Source organism: Psittacula echo (genome assembly GCF_963264785.1).
Source record: "Psittacula echo genome assembly, chromosome: 2".
Taxonomy (NCBI): Eukaryota; Metazoa; Chordata; class Aves; order Psittaciformes; family Psittacidae; genus Psittacula; species Psittacula echo.
The window spans coordinates 71,110,503-71,131,616 of NC_137737.1; the positions used below are offsets into that span (position 1 = coordinate 71,110,503).

At 39.5% G+C, this 21,114-nt stretch overlaps 1 protein-coding gene across 8 annotated transcripts in view; it reads right to left on the reverse strand.

The window, feature by feature from the left end:
• Positions 1-21,114, reverse strand: part of FARS2 (phenylalanyl-tRNA synthetase 2, mitochondrial) — a 259,126-nt gene that overhangs the window by 181,177 nt on the left and 56,835 nt on the right. For 7 of the 8 annotated variants that reach the window (XM_080610977.1, XM_080610978.1, XM_080610981.1 and 4 more), the window contains 2 exons: positions 11,223-11,382; positions 3,374-3,505 (listed from right to left, as the gene is read on the reverse strand). In XM_080610977.1, coding sequence (XP_080467103.1) covers positions 3,374-3,505; positions 11,223-11,382 — 292 coding nt within the window. Of the gene's footprint in view, positions 1-3,373; positions 3,506-11,222; positions 11,383-16,681; positions 16,798-21,114 lie in introns of all 8 variants that reach the window. The other variant, XM_080610984.1, reaches the window with a different exon arrangement.

Consider the following 21,114-nt stretch of genomic DNA (forward strand, 5'->3'; position numbering starts at 1 on the left):
TGTTAGCAGTAGTAGACTTTCCTGAACACAAACAACTCTTACAAAATACTCAGTACTGGATCATCCCCACCACCCAGTGAATTACTAGGAATGAAGCCGGCTGTCCCTCCTTGGGCAAATCTTGATCTGGTTTAACATTTTAAGAATGTGAAATTTCAAGAGTGAGATAAAGCATGTTGGAATTCCACACACAATAAGGCTGCAATAAAAAGTGCTGGTTGATTCTGTTCCCCCTCTATCTTGGTTCTTCGTCATACCTGTGGCTGTAGAGATCCATGCCAGAAACAACTTGAAATCTAGTTTGTTAAGAAGTATGGGGAGGGGGGAAAAAGGAGGAGGGGGAAGGTAAGTGTAGAGAGATAAGAGAAAAAGAGGAAAAGAGAATCATAGAGACTCTTCAGAGACCTCAAAAGAAAAAAAGAACAGAATAAGAAAGCCAGTGATGAAGAGTACTATCAGTACATTCGAATATATTTGACATTTTTTCCCCTATAACTGACGCATTTCTGTTTACACGTACTAAGTATCTGCATCCTGTTATATTAAAAAGTGGTTGAAATCAAAGAAAGGCTCCTTCCAAAAGAGAAGACAGCATCAGAATAATTTGATAGGATATTGTTGTTCAGAAAGTAAAAACAAATTTAATGCTGACTGCATGGGGCATTAAAGCTACAATAGAATTCTTCACTGAAGACAAAAAAAATCGTAATATGACTAGTCAATACCATCAAAGTTTGCTGCATGAGGAGGTTAACCTCCAAAGAACTATAGTGAGGTTATTTTATACAAGGGAGTCACCATTATAGTCCATTAGAAACTTCAGTCAACCTAAAATACCAGCTACTTACAGCTTATGTCCTGGCCCCTTCACAGCATAGGCCTTGTTCTTTCACTCCTCCAGAAAGTTTCTTCAGTTATTCTTCATTTTTATTGTGTTTCATATAGATTCATATATGAACATATCTCTTCAACAAACAAGAAAGGAAAACCACCACCACCAAACCACCAAACCTGTGCTGAAGCATCCTGACTGTTTAAATTATAACCACCACAGATAAAAAGGCATATCCCGCTTCTGCTTTGAGTAACTGTTTCTGATTGCCTCACAAACCAGTCTTTTGTATTCAATCAACAACATACAACCAAAGGACTTAAGGATTTTGAAGTAAAAGCTCTCTTCCTTTCTCTTAGGTAAATACTGTTTTATGGAAGGAAAAGCTTGGGCAGGCTTTGGAAGGTAGTTGAGTTCTGCTATGGAAAAATAAAAATAAAAAAAAGGAGCTAGGAAAGAAAATGCTCTCCTCCATCCTCCACAGAGAATCTCCTTTCCGGACCTGTGGATTTTCAATTTTGGGCAAAAGCAGCTTGCTGCCGAAACACACTCAAAAAACACTAAAAAAAAATCTATGGGTTAGTAACAGCAAACTTGGCTTCACCAGAAGTAGATGCAAATTGGCATGCCAGGAAACCTACTGGGGTTTTAAATCATTGCAAAAGAGGATTAAAAAAAGAGACTACTCAAAGGAGTAGTAGGCATGGAAGACTGATGTTTGTCTCCTTACCTGACTGAAAATGAGCTACCTTGTCCTCATTGTTACTTTGAGCCAAATAAGCTAATCATTAGCCAATGTAAGTATTAGGCACATTTCATCACTTGTGGTAAACAATTCAGTGCTTCAATAAAATTACAATGAGATGCATTAGGCTCAGCTTTTGTAGCCAAGTGTTTTTGCAGAGCTACTGGAGGGAGCAAAAACCCAAAACTATGTCTACACAAGGTGCAATTCTCTCTAAAAGAAGTGAAAAGTAATGGGCATTTCCGCAACTAAGGTTGTACACACTAAAAGTATGTTGCTAATAAATAATTTTTTATTGTTTGCTTGTTTGTTTTAATAATACAAGTCTAAAAGTCATTGAAAACTAGACTTGAGTTACTAAATTCTCGCAGGGTAAGAATTACAACGAAAAGTTAGGAAAGTTGTGGTGCAGAAGGGATATAATGCACCATAATTCAGAAAAAGAGCTGACACAAAGTAAACTGGAAACTTTGACTGCCATTGGTGTTTCATGTACATTCATTCACATACACACAAATGCATACACTAATTGTTTTGAGGCCACAGTTTAGGTCTCCTCACACATATTAAAGTAACCTAAATATAAGGATTGAGCAACATAAAAGATTATCAAGAAGAAAGCCTCACCATTGGTGTATCATATCTGATGGAATTAAAATTACACAGTAGCTTTTCACTTCTGAGATTGATTAGAAGCTGTATTATATTTACTACACCATGAACATAATAACCTGAGAAAGAATGTCAGCATAAACTGTTAACCCACTGCGGAGTAACTCTGGAAGAGGATATCTTTTAAAAAGGTCACATTAAAACAGATGAAAGCTTCGAGGAAAAAAGCTGTGCCAAACAACTGGGACCAAAATTGCACCATTCATAGATACCATACTTGGACTTGAACAGAAAGAATTCAGAGCACATGAAAAACACAACAAAGCTTAGGAAACCAACTAAAAAAAGGAGTACAATCTGGCTATCTGAAAGCACATTTGTGAGAATTAAACAGATTATATTCCAAAAGGTTCCCATAGCTAATTAATAGTACTAGAAGACACTGAACAACAGAGATTTTAACACATGCAGTCTGCCCTGTGCTTACAAAGAATTGCCTATTCTCAGCTAATAAAATACAAACTTACAAAATTTTCTATATACAAATAATCAGAGAAAAACCCACCGATTTCTCCTCTCCTCCTTTTGCTCTGTAATAGTTCAAATTAAAATAAGTTATGCTGTTCTTCACGCAGTTTACAAGCTCATAAACAACCAGATGAGAAAAGAAATAAAATGAAAGCAAAAAGCAACCTACCATTTAGCCAGTGACCAAATAGGCATACATAAGATATCACATTCCTCTTTCTACGCTTTACAGACACAGGAGCACTCTGATATTCCAAGAATCAGGGGATGTTATTTGCCTATGATATTTTAAAATTGTAACTATGAATGCACTTGGCATCTCCTAGAAGAAAAAAAATACACCAAAAAAAAACCCAAAAACCAAACACATCTTAATTCATCAGTTTCTCTTTTAAAGCTGACATCTGTCTGTCTCCTTACTGCTCAAAATAAAAGGCAAGCTTTCTGTTTGCAGGCTCCAGATCGCTCGCTCAATTGCTACCCTCAAATCACAGCACGCAAGGGCTGCATTTCACCTAAGGACTATTTGTGGTGGCTGCCATGAACGGAGATGTTTGCGCTTACCAGGGGAGAAGGGGGCATTTCAGGCTGTGAAGCTCATTGCACTGGAAGTGTTTGCTAACAAAGAAGTCAATGAAGTAAAGGAGTTTCAATACCTGAGTTAACTAGCTGTTGCTCCATGACCCCGCAGCCCAGGACCTCCATCCATTCTCCCTGGAAGTTGATCTCCATCTCAAAGGAAGGGTGAGTAAACGGAAAGTAGCAGTCTACCCATCTGACTTGCAGTCCTGCAGCAGTGTTTAAAAAATAAATAAATATGAAGGGTGTATGCTCAAAAGCCATCCCACCAACCATCTGTAAAACTTGCCCTTCAACTAACGACACCAATTACCACAATCCTGAGAAAATAAATAGCAAACAAACTAATTCACAACACTTGCACAAGGCGATAAATCTTAAAACTCGTGGGGAAAAATGATCATGTCTTTTCTAATACAAAAAATGCTTTGTGCAATTCAAGCACCCTTTGAAACCAAATCAATCATTTGTCAAACTCTAGCAACCACCTGGCATCATAAAAAAATGAGGCAAGATCATGGAAAGCCAGTAATTTTGTTATTCTTTGTACTCATAGCAAAAGCTAAGTCTTTAATTTTTACTTAGTATTTTAAGGATCAATTAGGCAAGTAATTTTTTTCATCAGAACCTATTTAAAATACAAAGCTATTCCTTCTGTACATGTTTAAATATGGAAGTTAAAAATAGATACTAATACATACAAATAGAAATATATATACACAGAGTTACCAACACACATGAAGTATTCTGGACACACGATACAAGAGTTTAACATTGTGTGGATGTTATGTGTAAGAGAAAGGTACCACTACGTAATTCTCCCTCCTCCCCAGCTCAGCATCACCACAAGTACCACTGCATAAAGCAAGGAAATCCCTGGCATTTCAGAGCAGCAGAGACAGAATCATGGAATTATAGAATAGTTAGGGTTGGAAAGGACCTTAAGATCATCTAGTTCCAACCCCCCTGCCATGGGCAGGGACACCTCACACTAAACAAGAGGACAAGGTTTAGAGTGCCACTAAAGACACCCTATCAAACATCATTATATTTGATGAGTTCTAGTTCTTGTAATAATTTACACCAGCTTTGTTTTGTTAAATGAATTTTTCTAGTCATTAGGTGTCAGGAAAACAAGCCTCAGAAACATGAACAGTAAAAACTCAAAGGAGAATTGAACTGCAAATGCTGGGAGTTAATGCCTTAACCCCAAGAAGCCCATCTTTACCTTCAGTTAGGCCAAATGATAATCAGTACATTAGGATCATTAACAACCAGGCAGGTCCAGTTCTGAAATCAAGGGGCATAGCAAAGATTGTTTGGGTGATGGTAACTGTTAACATTCCTGGTTTGATTTCCAGGCTTTGTTTTGTATAAGGAATTTAAACCATGAAATTGCGTGATTTACACTGAGAGTTTTTTAAATTTAAATATTTTCTGTAGACTCAAGGATTAGATTTCCTTTGATTACTTCTGAAACACTGAATATGGCTACAGAAACTGAAACAATACGTCACCATAAAAGCAGACATATATAGCCAAAATCTAAAATTCCTAATAGTTACAGGGACCTTTTCTGGATACTATGAACTTCCAGATGGAGAGGCAGGTTTCAAACACACACATCGGTACTTCTAAATCTTTTCTCTTAAAAATCAACCTCAGGAAGTTATATGAATGATAAAAAAGTGTTTTGGTAATTTTACACACAGAGCTCATAAAACCGGAAGCATTAGCAATTACACTATTCCTAACCGCGCTGTGACTTACAGCAATCACCTTATCGCTTTTTTGTGTTTGCGTAACAAGAAAAGACTACACAGATGAAAAAAGTCCTGTGTGTACAACCGTATAGGGTGCAGAACAGAGTTTTTAATTTCCCAGTCTTGGTACAAATGCATTTTTAATCCTAGGGCTGTACAACTCTGCATTCACTGCAAAGCCATGTACGTATAAAATATCTTCATTCAGCTTGCAAAATTTGCAACTGCAGCAAGAATGACATTGAATATTCAAGTAGTTTTGTGTTCGGTAACAGCATTTGGATGATGGTTTCTTTTTAATCCCCTGCTTACTTCAAAATGAAGCTCTGGGAAAGAAAGGATTTCTCTGGTTTCTGTTCTTAATTAAAATAAGCTTTAAAAGGTAAAAAAATGAATTTAAAGCTCTTTTTTAATTTTGAATTTTAATGCATATTAAGTACTTAAGAAGCATTTGTTTCAAATGCAAATAAGCAAACAAAATCTGAATAAAGCAAATCAAATTCACAATGAAGAATCAACTCTCACCTTCTTTCTGTTCTCTGAATTAATAGTTAATACCATATACCACAATAATTTTATTCATACGGTCACCAAGACAAGTAGGAATACCTCTGCAGTTTAAATTCAAGTGTTCTTTCAGACTTTTGGCTCTGGAAGACTTTACTGAAAAGCAGGGGGTGCTCATCCTTCAGCAAGATTAAGCTTTCCAACTGCACTTCCGTAGACTGTCACAGAATAAGTTTATTATTCGTTATTTATATACAAAATACTGTCTCGGTGCTCAATATATTCCCAAGGAATAAAGGACATAACTCACACTTGGCAAATTGAACCACTAAAGACTTAAAAGGATTACAAAGATGAGGCTTTCTGTAGTACTATATAATTTACCTGATAAGGCCTAATTTATTTCTTCATGTACAACCTATCAAATACCGACAAAAATTATACTTTCTAGAAATCTGAAGAGGCCAAGAGATGCATATCCATCTTAAAACACAGAGGGTCTTAAAAGAGCACAGTGCCGAATCAAACCAAACACTGATCACTAGATGCAAACTCAGTGATTTCCCTAGTTCAAAGAGATGATTCTTATTAGCAGAGGACACTTGCTCATTTCACAGCTTCACAGCACTCACAGGAATCTTCCCAGTGGGTACACCTCCATTAGTAACTGTGGTGGGTTGACCATGGCTGGACGCCAGGTGCCCACCAAAGCCGCTCAGTCACTCCCCTCCTCAACTGGATGGAGGACAGAAAACACAATGAAAGGCTCATGGGCCGAGATAAGGACAGGAAGAGCTCGCTCACTCACCAATTACTGTCACGGGCAAAACAGACTGGAGTTGGGGAAAGTATTTAATTTATTACTGATCAAGTCAGAGCACGGTAATGAGAAAACAAAAACCAAATCTTAAACCACCTTCCCCCCACCTCCCTTCTTCCCGGGCTGAACTTCACTGCCAATTTCTCTGCCTTCTCCCCCAACAGCAGCACAGGGTGAAAAGGAATGGGGGATGAAGTCTGTTCATCACACTTTGTCCCTGCCGCTCCTTCCTCCTCAGGGGGAGGATTCCTCATGCTCTTCCCCTACTCCAGTGTCGGGTCCCTCACATGGCAGACAGTCCTCCATGAACTGCTCCAACATGAGTCCTTCCCACAGGCTGCAGTTCTTCATTAACTGCTCCAGTGTGGGTCCCTTCCATGAGGTGCAGCCCTTCAGGAACAGACTGCTCCAGTGTGGGTCCCCTGTGGGGTCACAAGTCCTGCAGCAAACCTGCTCCAGCGTTACTCTTCTTTCCATGGGCCACAGGTCCTGCCAGGAGCTTGCTCCAGGTTGGGCTTCCCACAGGGTCACAGCCTCTTTCAGGCATCCCCCTGCTCCAGCGCAGGGTTCTCCATGGGCTGCAGGTGGATCTGCTCCACCATGAACCACCTGGGCTGCAGGGAACAGCCTGCCACAGCAGGGAACTCTGCTCTGGTGCCTGGAGCATCTCCTCCCCTCCTTCTTGATTGACCTTATGACAGTCCGCAGAGATGCTTCTCTCTCATATTCTCGCTCCTCTCTTCCGACTGCTGCTAGTGTTGTATAATTTTCTTTTTCCCCTTCTTAAATGCATTGTCCCAGAGGCGTTACCACTGCCACTGATGGCCAGTGGTGTGGGTCCATCATGGAGCCACTGGATGCAGGGGAAACTTTTTGCCAGCTTCTCACAGAAGCTACCCCTGTAGCCCCTTTGCTACCAAAACCTTGCCATGCAAACCTGATACAGCAACTTACATGTCACATCTCCAGTGATTAAGAAAGAAGTGAATAGTCAATATTATTCCTCAGAACTGAATCTGTTTAAGGAATTGGTCATAGCCTGCACTCAAAAGTAATGGTGTTATCAGATACTAAGCTAAGCAAATGCTCCCCTAAATGAATCTCATGAGAAAGGCTTGACCAAAGGCACTAAAAAAGAAAGAAGGAAAAAAAACCCCAAACAAACAAACCAACCCCCCACACACACACATGCATTAAAGCAGCCTATTGCTGTTCTACAGCACAGAAGCAACAAAGCCAGAGGCCCAGATGGTCTACACTGACCAGAAATTCTCTTTGCTGCTATGAGGATTATTTTTAGAGAAGGAAACTATGGGAGAAACTGGGAGAGGGGTGCAGGGCAGGTGCTGGGGAGCACAGAAGGTATCAAGCCATGGCCACTTGAGGAGTGTGTCGATTTGTAAGTACTCGGCACCTCATTGCGTCAGCTAATTCACCTCCCTTGCAGCAGACAGAAGCTGGCTGCCCATGACGCTACATTAGCTCACATTTTTCAGAAGTTATTAGCCAGACCATTATGTCCTCAATAAATGATGATTTTTTTTCTCTTTTTAAACTCGTTACACTCAGATCTCCATGCACTTGAAGGAGACACCAGTACAAGAGTCAAGAAGAAGAAAGAGCAGAACAACAAGTTTGATTTAAAATCACCCACTGGCTGTTCAGTGAGACCCAGCAGCAGCAAAACCATCAGTCAAAGCACAGCATTACTCACTCTCCTGTCTTCTCTTACCGCTGCTTAGGAGCTGGGTAGACAAATATGGGACAGCAGTGAATTTTGGGCCATTTAACGTAAAACAACAAATCACGGAACCAGCACAGAGTCATTCTTTTCTGTTTGATACAGTAAAATTACTTCTGAATTTCTCAGAGTGCAGAAAGCTTCTGGCAAACTACAGAAGGGTTAGGGAAAGAACTGGAGTTGGGAAAGACTGACTGATTTTATGAGGAAATGTACGACAGCTAACCTTGGAAAGCCTCATTAAAAGGTATTTAAATTGAGACAGAACAGACATTCTACACTGATAGATCTGCAGTGGAGAAGGAGGTGTAAGTTAAATTAGTGGATTTTAAGTGTGCACTTAAATCTGCCAGTAACAGAGGAAAACTAAGAAAGGCAATCTCTAGGCATAATATTTGAAATAGCTTCCTGACAGAAGATTCCCATGAAAAAATGAAAGACCATCACTTGTAGAATGTAAATCAGACAGGACATACCACTGGAAAATATCACTGAAAGAACTATCTTACATTGTCAAGTATTTAAGACAACTGATTGCATGTTCTAGATCTTTCTCCCTCTCTAATACCTGTTGTTCCTTTGCCTACTGGCAAAGCAAGGAAGAAATAAAAAGACAAACCTTGGGAATAAATGTAAGTGAAGATTTTTTATGAAGTCTTTGACCTTCCTCATTACAACCTAGTGATCTCTAAGCAACTTTTGTTATATTGTTTACTGATATACACAGCACTAAAGTATACAAATAGCATGGGATGAGTAACGTAAAGCAAAACCGCCTCATTGAATATTATGAAAACTAACCCAGAAAAATGAAACAAACAAACAAACAAAAAAGATTTGACCTTTCTGCAGATTTCCTCAATCTATCATCAACCTGAGCTGGAAAATTCCCAGAGAAGCACTGCGGAAACACAGCTATCCAAGTCCAGGACTTCAGGCCTAAGATAGTTTATGCAAAAGTAATGTGCACAGTAGACTTAATCTGCAATCCAAACAATCTGCCTACGAATAACAGTTGACTGTGTGACAATGGAACATTTCAGTAGCTTACTGCAGCTACGATCACACTATCCTGCTAGAAAAGATGTGCAACTTCACTGCAATTTTCTGCTGACAGCACAGGCTGTAAGGAATACAACTGTTATGAAGTCTAAGGGGGACGAAATTTTTGCCTTTAGCAGAACACGAGGCCTTATGGAATGTTTGTACAGAGGAAAAATTCAGAATTCTTCCATGAGCAACAGATGCAGTAAAATACATTTAAAATTTCAAGTTAAAATCTACAGGAGTTGAGACAAAGTAATGACAAGTGTTGCGTAAAGTGAAGAGTAAAATGAAAGTTAAAAGATGACAGCTGTCAAACGACAAATTTAACTGTGGGTGCCCCAGGTCACTTGCACTGCACTCATCTCATGTCTAGTGCCTGGCACAAAGTTCGCTTCTTTGAATATTACCTTCCTGTTTGTATTACAAGCTTAAAAGATGAAGGTAGTGATGGGGAGAGAGCTTAATATTGGGAGAATACGAATGGGGGGCAGGGGAGATATAGTTAGTGATTTAAACTTAATTATATCTTATCTTTTTATTTCATGAAAACTATTGGGGGCATAGAAATATAAAACCCTTACAGCAAGACGGTGGCACCTACTTTAAGTCTGTAGGCTTACAATCATTTAAGAATAATTTTTTTAATATCTGTTCAGCTACCGTATGGACTGTAGAAGAACTAGTAACAGCAACATACTGAAGCTGAAAGTGGAGCATCTGTCAACAGTTAGAGAAGGATGCCACTGCAGTCTCAGATATCACTAATAACTCCCAGAAACTGCTCACTTTAAACAACATTCTCAGCATCTGAAGTTGATCTAAAAATATCTTTCTTACTATTACTCACTTTGATCCTAATTTTGTATGTTTCAAAAGGCCACTGTTACATAAAATACAACCACAAGAAAATCTGAACTCAGGAAATTAAAATGTTTGTGTCCAGGTAGAATAGAACAAAAACTGGTAAAATTTTTGCTTACTGTAAATTCAAGTTTAGAATGTCAGAAAAATATTCAAGTAGTCATATATAGAACTTGTTACCATTATCAATCCACTCTTGGAGCTACTATAAATACAGCAGGCATCTTAAAAGAGCTCTGAAAGCAGCCAGGATACCTCATGCATTCTAATACTATCCAGTATTTCCTCAACAGAAAAATGAATCAGTTCAGGAGAGCAACCTCCTTGCCAGGAAATAGCATTAACATAGCAATTTTGACTGAGGCCATTTATAAATTCAGCTCCTGAAACTGAAAGCAGGTATTTCTGAGGAAGGATATTTCATTTGTATACACAGACATTCATTACCCTTCCTTATTCCATTCTAAGTACCGAAAAACTATTATTTTTCAGCCTGGTGTGAACTTAGCAAACACCATCTCCCCTCAGCTGCAAGGTTTAATTTCTTTGCACAAGGGAAACGCTCAAGGCACTTTTTGTGCACATGAAGCAAAGCAGCACGTGAACATACGTGCCCCTTCCCTTCTCCTGTCAATCCCATGCTGCCAATGTGAGATGTGATCATTGCCCTACACCCTCCTCAGCAGCACCCAAGCTCTGATGCATCCCCAGATGCAGTGCTGCAGCCACACTCCGCCTCTCTGGGGACACAGGAGGGCCATGAGGAAGCACATAGGGTCCTTTGTGCAGGAGTAAGTCACCGAGTTTACTCAAACATGTGCCAGACAAGTGCCTGTAATTGGGTTTGGCACATGTTGCTACCTGTATTCATGCCCACTATATTAACCTGACGTATAAATACAGTTTACAGTTGAAAGGTCAATCAATAGCCATTTACACTGACATTGAAAAACACTGGACGGGAACCCTGGCAAAACTTTAGACAAAAATGTAACAGTAAAAAATATCAATGAAGATTCCTAAAATTACTGTAACTCTCATGAGAAAAAAGACACAGTGCTTTTTCAGTTTACCAGCTGCTAACATCCCCCCTAAGCCTCCTGGTTTTATTATGCAGCAAAATGTTTCTCAAAAGTCCAGATGCCTACAGCCATCAGCAGTCCAGGAAAAAAGGCACATGAACCTACCATCACCAAAGATGTGAGTCATGAGCTTTGTGAGCACTTGCTTCAGGTTGAACTCCACCAGCCTCACTGCCTCCATGGCGTGACACTCTTGCTTGTGCGCAGTGCGATGACCTTGCTCAAACAACTGCAAGCCTTCACCATCCTTAATGTTGGAGAACAACTAGAATAAAACCACAAGAACACCAGTGCATTCCATCAATGACTTTCCAAATGGAAACAGAAATGAAGTTATATCGATTCAAGTGGGAATCTTACCTGCTAAGTCTGCACCATGAAAAACAAAAATGTAAAGACTGATCTGATAAAATTCTGCTCACTAAACACATAGAGAAATCACTGCAAGAACAGAAATATTCAAACAATAAGATTTGCTTTATTTCTGTACCGTATCTTCAAATAACATGATACAGGAAAAAATTTATAAAAGAAACATTTTTTTCTGATGCTGTTACTTTGAATAGTAACATGTAGAACAAAGTACAGTCTACAGTATACGTAAATTATATCCCCAAAAACTGTAATACAAAGTGGCATTTATTACAGCTGTAACTTTTTTAGTACTTGAATGATGTAAAAGAAATACCAAAACACCCAACACTTTCTAAAAGCCGTAATCAAATGAACTTGAAAGCCGCAAACAAACAGAAAACCCAAACAAAACCAACCAAATAAATCCAAAACTAACCAAGAAATCAAAATCCAAACAACAACCACACAAAACACAGCTTAACAAAAACTTTAGCTGCTTAGATTTGATTCACCTTGAGTAGTTTACTCATTTAAGGACTACTATTTTTCTGTGTTTTTCCACACACAGCACCTTTCTGTGCACAGAAATTTTGTCAATGGGGCATTTCAGGATTCCTGGTCTTAGTCTGAGGTTTTCAGATACATCACAAAGCACAGGGGCAGACTGTATTTGGGATGTGACAGACCTGCTCTTCATGCAGAGGCCACTCTACCACATCTGCTGCAAGTTCAAGATTTCAGTTTCCTATGCATCCCCATACAGTTCTGACCAGGTGACCCCAGATAGATGTGTACTGGCAAATGTACATCCTCTCAGACCAATAAAACACTCTTGCTAAGCCACACTGTTGGAGGCTCTGTGTTTTAGGGAGACAAGCAGGCAGTTTTACACTCTAAATAGTATTCTTGTTGGAAATCCTTACAGCTGTACAAAACCCACCTCTGTTAAGTCCAGAGGACAGGGAGAGCTAATTGTAAGACTTGGCTTCTAGTGCCCTTTCCTACCCTTTCTCCTCCACCTTCCCACATTCAAGCAAGCACACAGAGGGAAAACACATGCATTGGTATTTTCTTCGCAGTAATTCTCCCAACATAACCGTCTCTTACTGAGGAGATGCCACAAACAGTGAGTAACCTTCACAACTCACAGATACTCACGGAAATTGTTTTAATTGCAGTTTGATGGCTTCAGTGGACTAAATGCTCTAAATAAAGTTCAAGTGAACCTCTGATAGTCTACAAGTGCTGGGCACAATTAATTAAGACTAGCTTCTAGCACGTTTCATACAGACACAATGCATGCAGAAGGAGTCAGAATTTAGGTAGCAAACAAACTAGCAGCAAAATGGATTGAGGGAATAAGAAAATCCCATCAGTAGCATTTAACTGTGTATTGCTAGTCAGGAGGAGGCTTGGCTAGCAGACTGAGAAAACACCTCTCAAGTTAATCTCCTTAGCACGCTGCAGAAAAATACAAAATAAAAAGAGAAATACTGAATAAAATTATTATCCATCAGTCTAACAAAAAAATGCCTTTAATAATCAAAAGGCAGCAACTTGTCAAAGCTAGGTATTATACCTTTAAATAACAGATTCTTTATTCAAGTGCTCACCTGAAAGATTAAACTCCTTTCTTCCTACTGGCATTATTCTTGCACTGGCTGTGAGAAGCAGATAATACCCACTCTACAACTAATTTACTGTCAGCAGGGCAGATCAGTCTTCTAGCATGTGGTTTTGAAAGCCAGGGGTGTTCACAGTGGCCAGCATTAGCCTAGGCAGGTTAATCATTTTAGGCTCACTGGGTGATCAACAGACACAGGCTCCCACACAGAGGAACCTGGAGTGGCTAAATTAGGTTACTGCTCTGAACTACCCTCTACAAGTAGCTACTTTTGCTTTCTAGTGACTGAAGAGACTACCCTCAGTAAGCCAGAAACAGCTTTCAGGCCACAGAAATGCTCCTCCCTTGGATTAGAATACACTGTATTTACATGTTAGAAGATGTATTTCTTATTTTCCCCCATCAGCAGTACTTTGGAACATAAAATTGTCTTCATCCTCTCCCCTTTCATTACTTCCGCTGCCCCTACTGCAGCAAGAAACAGATAGCCTGGACACTGCCTTTAAACTGCAACAATTGTATCAACAAGTTTTGTTGACAACATGGACAGTGGGATTGAGTGCGCTCTCAGCAAGTTTGCCGATGACACCAAGCTGTGTGGTTCGGTTGATACGCCGGAGGGAAGGGATGCCATCCAGAGGGACCTTGACATGCTTGTGAGGTGGGCTGATGCCAACCTTATGAAGTTTAACCATGCCAAGTGCAAGGTCCTACACCTGGGTAAGAGCAATCCCAGGCACAGCTACAGGTTGGGCAAAGAAAAGATTCAGAGCAGCCCTGCAGAGAAGGACTTGGGGGTGTTGGTCGATGAAAAACTAAACATGAGCCGGCTTCAGTGTGCGCTCGCAGCCCAGAAAGCCAACCGTATCCTGGGCTGCATCAAAAGGAGCGTGACCAGCAGGTCGAAGGAGGTGATCCTGCCCCTCTGCTCTGCTCTCGTGAGACCTCACTTGGAGTATTGTGTGCAGTTCTGGTGTCCTCAACATAAAAAGAACACGGAACTGTTAGAACAAATCCAGAGGAGGGCCACGAGGATGATCAGGGGACTGGAGCACCTCCCGTATGGAGACAGGCTGAGAAAGTTGGGGCTGTTCAGCCTGGAGAAGAGAAGGCTGCGTGGAGACCTCATAGCAGCCTTCCAGTACCTGACAGGGGTTATAAGGATGCTGGGGAGGGACTATTCATCAGGGACTGTAGTGACAGGACAAGGGGTAACGGGCTAAAACTTAAACAGGGGAAGTTTAGATTGGATATAAGGAAGAAGTTCTTTACTGTAAGGGTGGTGAGGCACTGGAATGGGTTGCCCAGGGAGGTTGTGAATGCTCCATCCCTGGCGGTGTTCAAGGCCAGGTTGGACAGAGCCGTGGGTGTCATGGTTTAGTGTGAGGTGTCCCTGCCCATGGCAGGGGGGTTGGAACTAGATGATCTTAAGGTCCTTTCCAATCCTAACTATTCTATGATTCTATGCTTCAAATACATAGAATTACTTTTCCTTACCACTGTATTATTCCTGAACTGTTGATACTACAATTACTGTCTGAAGCAAAATTCCATTTTAGTAGATTATATCAGATGTGGCAATACAATACATGTAAGAATCACAGAGTAAATACATTTAGTCATATCCCAGCCCTCTAACCTGCCTGCCTCTTCATCCTGCCAAACCAGCTATATGCACCATCTCCTTCTCTGTGCCGGGTCAAGTGCCATGCAGCTGTGCACCAAGCCAGGCTGGGAGGTGGATCTGGATGAGATGTAACCTTGGAGAAGGGAAGAAACTAAGCGATGTGAAAATGGTCAAATTCAGTTCAGCAAGCACTTATCTGCACACTGGCAGCATCAAAAGACATGCTGGCATGTGTGATGCGCCTAGGCCGCTTTTGGCATAGGCATGAATCTATGCCACTTCGCGCAGCTTGTGAAAGCACAGCCTTAGGGGAGTCCCCAGGAAACAGGTAGCAGCAAGGAAATATTCCCCCTTACAGTCAAGCACAGAAAGGCACTTTGGTATTCTGCATAGAGGCTCCAACAGCTCCCATCAACTCCAGCACAGCTGTAGACAGGGTTATATTGACAGGCAAAAGAAAAAAAAAAAGCCTTACAGTTTTATTAACATTTATTCCCTTCTTTCCCTTCACTGACACTGCTATGTAAATATAAGCAGCCTTAAACTGATACACCAATTTCACTATTACAATGACTGAACTGTGCTAAGTACACGTCTAGGATTAGAAACACTTCAACATTTCTATATACATAAAGCCAGGAAAGTCAAAGCTTGAGTAAAATGAAGAATCACCTACACTCACTCCTTTTTTGATGTCACTTCTTCTCAAACACATATCTGAGCAAATGGAAAAAAAAAAAAAAAATATAACTGTATTGCATAAAACACTGACACATCCAACATGCCACAATTTCACAGACATTTATTTCCTCAGTGCAGACTCAAATAAAATGCGCTATGTTATTGTTTTGAATATGATCAGTCACTACTACTACCAGAAAAGAAATTTCCTGTAGCCATAACGTAAGAACAAGAAGTTTCTTCTTTAAGTGAAGGTGTGCAAAATATTGAATATTGTGCCATCATGCAGAACGGAAAATAAAATCAGCATTAAAAAAAAAAAGTTTTTCAGCATATCCGACGGACGCTGCATTACAAAGGCGAAGGCTGAAAGGACTTAAAGTGACTTTAACCATGTGACGTGAAATTTATTCACAATTTAGCTCATAATAAGAATAAAGTAAAATTTGGTAGCATGTAATGGCCAGAAGATACTGAGTTTTAATTGGGCAAATACAAACGGAGCTATGCTCCTACAGTATTTGTCAGCCTGGCATGGAGGGCAGAAGTCACACGTGGGATTTCCATAAAGACTCCAACATTTCTTCAGTTACTTGACAGACTTCTTTTAATCTGTATCACTTCATTATCCATACATTTAGGATCTAGTCCAAGATCAAGTGTCTCTTTACAGGCTGGCATTCATAATAGGTTTCAGATCATAAAGATCTGTAACGATATCCTGTCTTTGCACAATGCAGTTGTGTATTCCTCCTGTCAGTTATGCACACACCAGCAACTAAGATAATGAATACATAATACTCATGTACTTATACTCCCAGACAAACCGCACTTAAGTCTAGCTCTGCATGAGGATCTGCATGTGGCAACACTCAACCTTGCCATACCAAATACATTTGGATTAGCTGGCCCTTATATTTATTAGGCTATTTATTCCTGTAAGTGAAAAAAGACCTGCACTCTAAATCCACTTACAAATAGCAAATAATTTCCACAACATTTTTAATGTGCTGTAACACTCCACTGATGGATCAGGAATCATAAAGATGATGCCACTCGAAGATGACTTATCAAAAAGAAAACCTAATGCCAGTCCCAATCAGCCATCAGGATGGCTAAACTTGTAAACCTGCACTCCCATCAAGGCAATTTCAAGCACCAAAGAGATACAGAGCCCACTGTCTGTGCAACAGAATGCTCTTTACTGCTTATCAATAAGTATTTGTTTCAGGAAAAAATGGCAACAAACACTTCAAACAACAAACTTCATGTGGTCACCTTAGTTTCTGGATCCTTCTGTTTTCAGTCCACCAGTTACAGCAGAGAACAGTTATTTGTATTTGTGGTTTGTTTGGTTTTGTTTTGTTTTTTTCCTTAACCTAATCAAAGTATTTCTGAAAAAAAAAAAAACCAAATCACCACTGCATGTACAGGAAAATCATACAGATGTTTCTGAACAACAAAGAAAAGCAACACTATTACACAGGTATCAGTTATAATGAGACATATATGATAGGATTCAGTTATGTTCCTGTGGCAACAGAAATTCCTTTATTTTTAAGCACTTTAGACTTCCCAAATACACTTGCAGACATTTTGCTCTTTGTTTCCCCACACATTTTACATATCACATTGAACAGATTTAACCGCTTTATTCTGAAAAGCATGGTTGGATTTTTTTTCTGTTTTTTTTTATTTATTTATTTTAGCTGGATGAGACAAAGAGAGAAAGCTTGAAAAAATATTTTATATAAGAGTCTTTGCAATAAAAGATGCACTTGCGCCTTCCAAACTTTCTAGACCACGGACCACTATGAAAATCTCATACCCTCGGATGCCCTTTGTTGTCATATTTTCAACTAAAAATGACAAAGAACACAACATGAATCCTCGGACCAGTGAAGCTCTATTTATTATGGCATGATTTATATTCCACAACTTGGAAAATACTGAGTAATACAATGTTCACAACTCCAGTAGGCATCCACAAGACAGAGGTCAGTTCCACCTGAAGAAATTTATTCCTGTTATCAGGCCCTTTATTCCTACCACTCAGCCAAATTGCAGTCTTCAGGAACAAAGTCACCTCAGGTTATTCTATGCAAGTAACACGGATGCTCTTTTTCTTAACATGGTGGATCTAGTCCAGGTGCTCCTGCTCTGGTACACTCCCCCCTGCTCTCTCAGGCTCCTTGGGACTGATGCATTGCTCACAACCTTATTCTCAAGTTGCAGAGGGCTAATAAGTGACCTTTTCTGGGCCACTTATGCCTTTTAAAACATTTGTTCCCCAGTGCCCAGCTAAACATTTCTATTGTGACTCCCAGTTACATACACAAATACTCTTACATATGCTTTAAAAGTGATTTCCTTTGATAGAATGTCAGAACTGAAGCACAGCGTCCAAAGCTGCAGTAAGATAGAGGGGTTTGGAGAAGTCAAACCTAATGATACTAGTTTTGCAAGTGAACACCTAGGATGGCATGCATTGATGTAAAAAAAATCTAAAAAAGTGGAGGTCAACCAAGTGTTCACACCTACCCCAAAGCATAAGGATAAAAGCAGCAGCAGGTTAATGGTGGGACTTGATGATCTTAAAGGTCTTTTCCATCCTAAACGATTCTATTCTAGCCTATAACTCTAAAAGCAACTTTTTAAAAATTTATTTATTAAACAATACACAAGGAATGTGGCCATGCTACACAAGTATAAAAAGATAAGGAAAGGCGTATGTATTTATATGAATAACAGAAAATCTACAGTTCTATTACTTAGGACAAGAGTCTTCACATTTCAGGACACCAACACTGTGAAGTTACAATATTGAAATTCTTTTTGCTTTTATACATATATACTGCTTTGGAAGTACAGACTTTATTTTTAACTGGAATATTTACAATTTTCCATTATACCCTAACAAAAAAGTTGCTGTTTCCACCTAAAGCATTTCAATACAGAATAAAGATGTATCCCTCCTACTTCTTTGCAGTCTTCCTATTTATAGTTTTCAGATGTTAGCACAAAGGAGCCTGATGAGAGCATAATTTCTTTATCTGAGCAATCTGGTATTGGCCTCCCTCGGAACAAGGTTACTAAATTAGAGAAGCAATTCCTATGTTTTCACATCTGTTCCCCTTAAAATTTATGTATAATTCAATACATACATAAAATACCTTATGAAGTCTCCTTCCAATGTGTAAACATTTGTTGTCAACTGAATAATGTTCTGTGACTGCCATTGGGTTTATACTGGCTCCCTCTGCTGGCTAAAATCCATAAAGTGGAATTTAATTTTCATTCCCCTCTGCTCTTTTCTATAAACTGCGGCAAGTAAAGAACCAAACTAAAGAACACGGCATGGCACAAAAATTATTTGTTTTCTAATCCACCCAGAAAAGTTTGACAGTTCAAACCTGACTACAGCAGTACCTGACTACAGCAGTACCAATATTGCCAACCCAAAGGATTAGAAAAACAGCGATATGCCATACAAGGGAAAAATAAAAACTCTATATGCCCTTTAGAAGGAAAACAGGCATGCTGGTATGCTGGTGGAAGAAAATACAAAGGAACTATCATTTTGGGGTACTGTTTAAGAAGAAAAGCTCATTTTAAAAACTTCATTTTAAGCTAAACACGAGCCTGCAATGTGCACTTGCAGCACAACTGTATGCTGGGGTGTACCAAAATGTTCAGCAGGTCGAGGGAGGTGATTCTGCCCCTCTACTCTGCTCTCATGAGACTCCACCTGCAGTACTGCATTCAGCTTTGGGGCCCCCAACAAAAGAGGGATGTGGACCTGTTGGAGCAAGTCCAGAGGAGGGCCACAAAGATGATCTAAGGGCTGGAGCACCTCTCCTGTGAAAACAGGCTGAGAGAGTTTGGGTCGTTCAGCCTGGAAAAGAGAAAGCTCAGGGGACACCTTATAGCAATTTTCCAGTACCTAAAGGAACCAACAAGGAATTTGGAAAGCAATGTTTTACAACGGCATGTAGTGATAGGACAAGGGGGAATGGCTTTAAATGGATGGAGGAGAGATTTAGATTAGATATTAGGAAGAAATTCTTCAGTATGAGGGTCTGATGCATTGGAACAGGTTGTCCAGAGACGCTGTGACTGCCCCATCCCTGGCAGGGTTCAAGGCCAGGTTGGATGGGGATTTGAGCAACCTGCTCTAGTGGAAGATGATCTTTATGGTCCCATCCAATCCAAATCATTCTATGATTCTATGATTTTATGTCCAGAATTTTGAAAATTATTTGTGAAGGTATTTTGGCACTGGTTTTAACTATTTCCATTAGTTAGTTTTTAACTCATATATTACATTCAGGTAATGATTACCTAAAATATTTTAAAATACATTGATGATTTTCAGAAGTTCTTTGATAGCAGTCCAAGGACATTTTTAAAAAGTTCATGGGAAATTGCAGCATGAATTATTCCAACTTTTAGCAATGAGTTACTTTGAAAAATAGGAATTTCTTTAGTACTTTAATATCTGCACTCATACAGAGCTGCAGAAAAGCAGAAGTTACCTGTCCATCTTCAAATCACAGATTACTTTTCTCTTACAAAAATAATTATCTAACCCTCACGAGAAATAGTATACCCAAAGAAGCAAATAGCTCACAAGCATCTTAAACACCGTAAAATTGCCTAACTGCAATTTGTTTTTCCTGCTCTTACTTCCAAGGTATTAATCTTAACTAAAAGTTTCAGTTACAGGGCAGAAGTTTTAACCTAGCCTTGACTACAGAATTTGGTATTTGTAAACGAGAGAGACTTCTCTATATCTTTCTTACCATGCCTAAAATCTCAGCTGAGGATAATCTGACCTTTTTTCCCCCTCTAACAAACTGAGATGAGATGTCAAATTCCTCTGAATTCAAGTTGCTACAAAATCACTCTAGGTTATGTGTTTTGTTCACACCTTCCCCAGTTCTGTGGTCCCTTTTGCTGCAAATGATAAATGCATAAATCAAAAGAACAAAGAAGAGCACTAAACTGACTACAGCATGTAAGATTATTGTATTGTCTATAGGACAAAATGCACTCAAAGCTTGTAGCTAAGAGCTAACAGTTCTTCCTCCTTAGTTTCAAAGAGATTTATCTTCGGTACCATGCAAATTTCCTCTTGCCAGAGCGTCTACTCTGGTTACGAATGAAAAGTCTGAGACAAAGGTAACAAGCTCTGACATTTACATGTTTTTTTCTCAGTGGTTTACAACTTAAACATGGGTTTAAATAAATGCATATAAAAATATAAAAATATTTATCTCATGTAGTATTGCCTCCATTCAGTCTTTGTTCCACTCAGACAGTTCCTCCCAGAATCATTTAAATTTGGGTTAATTTGAACAGGGTACCAGAATATAAAACACAGAAACAGTCCCCAGTGGAATTTCAGAATTACACATTCAATCTTTCCCACAAGGCTCTTGTGATGATGACTGTAAGAAGTTTTACATACTGCAAGACTTTCGCACTCTTTAATGTGCAACTGAAGCAAATAAAAGATGCTTTAGATCATGCTCAGGTTTAGAATTTAAGCATGTTGCCCAATAAACAAGACTTTACACATTGTACACAATATCACTATTCTTTCTTTATCAGTATGGAAAGCCAGCTGGTCTTCCATTCTTTAGAGACAGACACATTTGCCAGTGCATAGCTAACTTCAAATTCATCATTCATTAACATTCTCCAGTAAC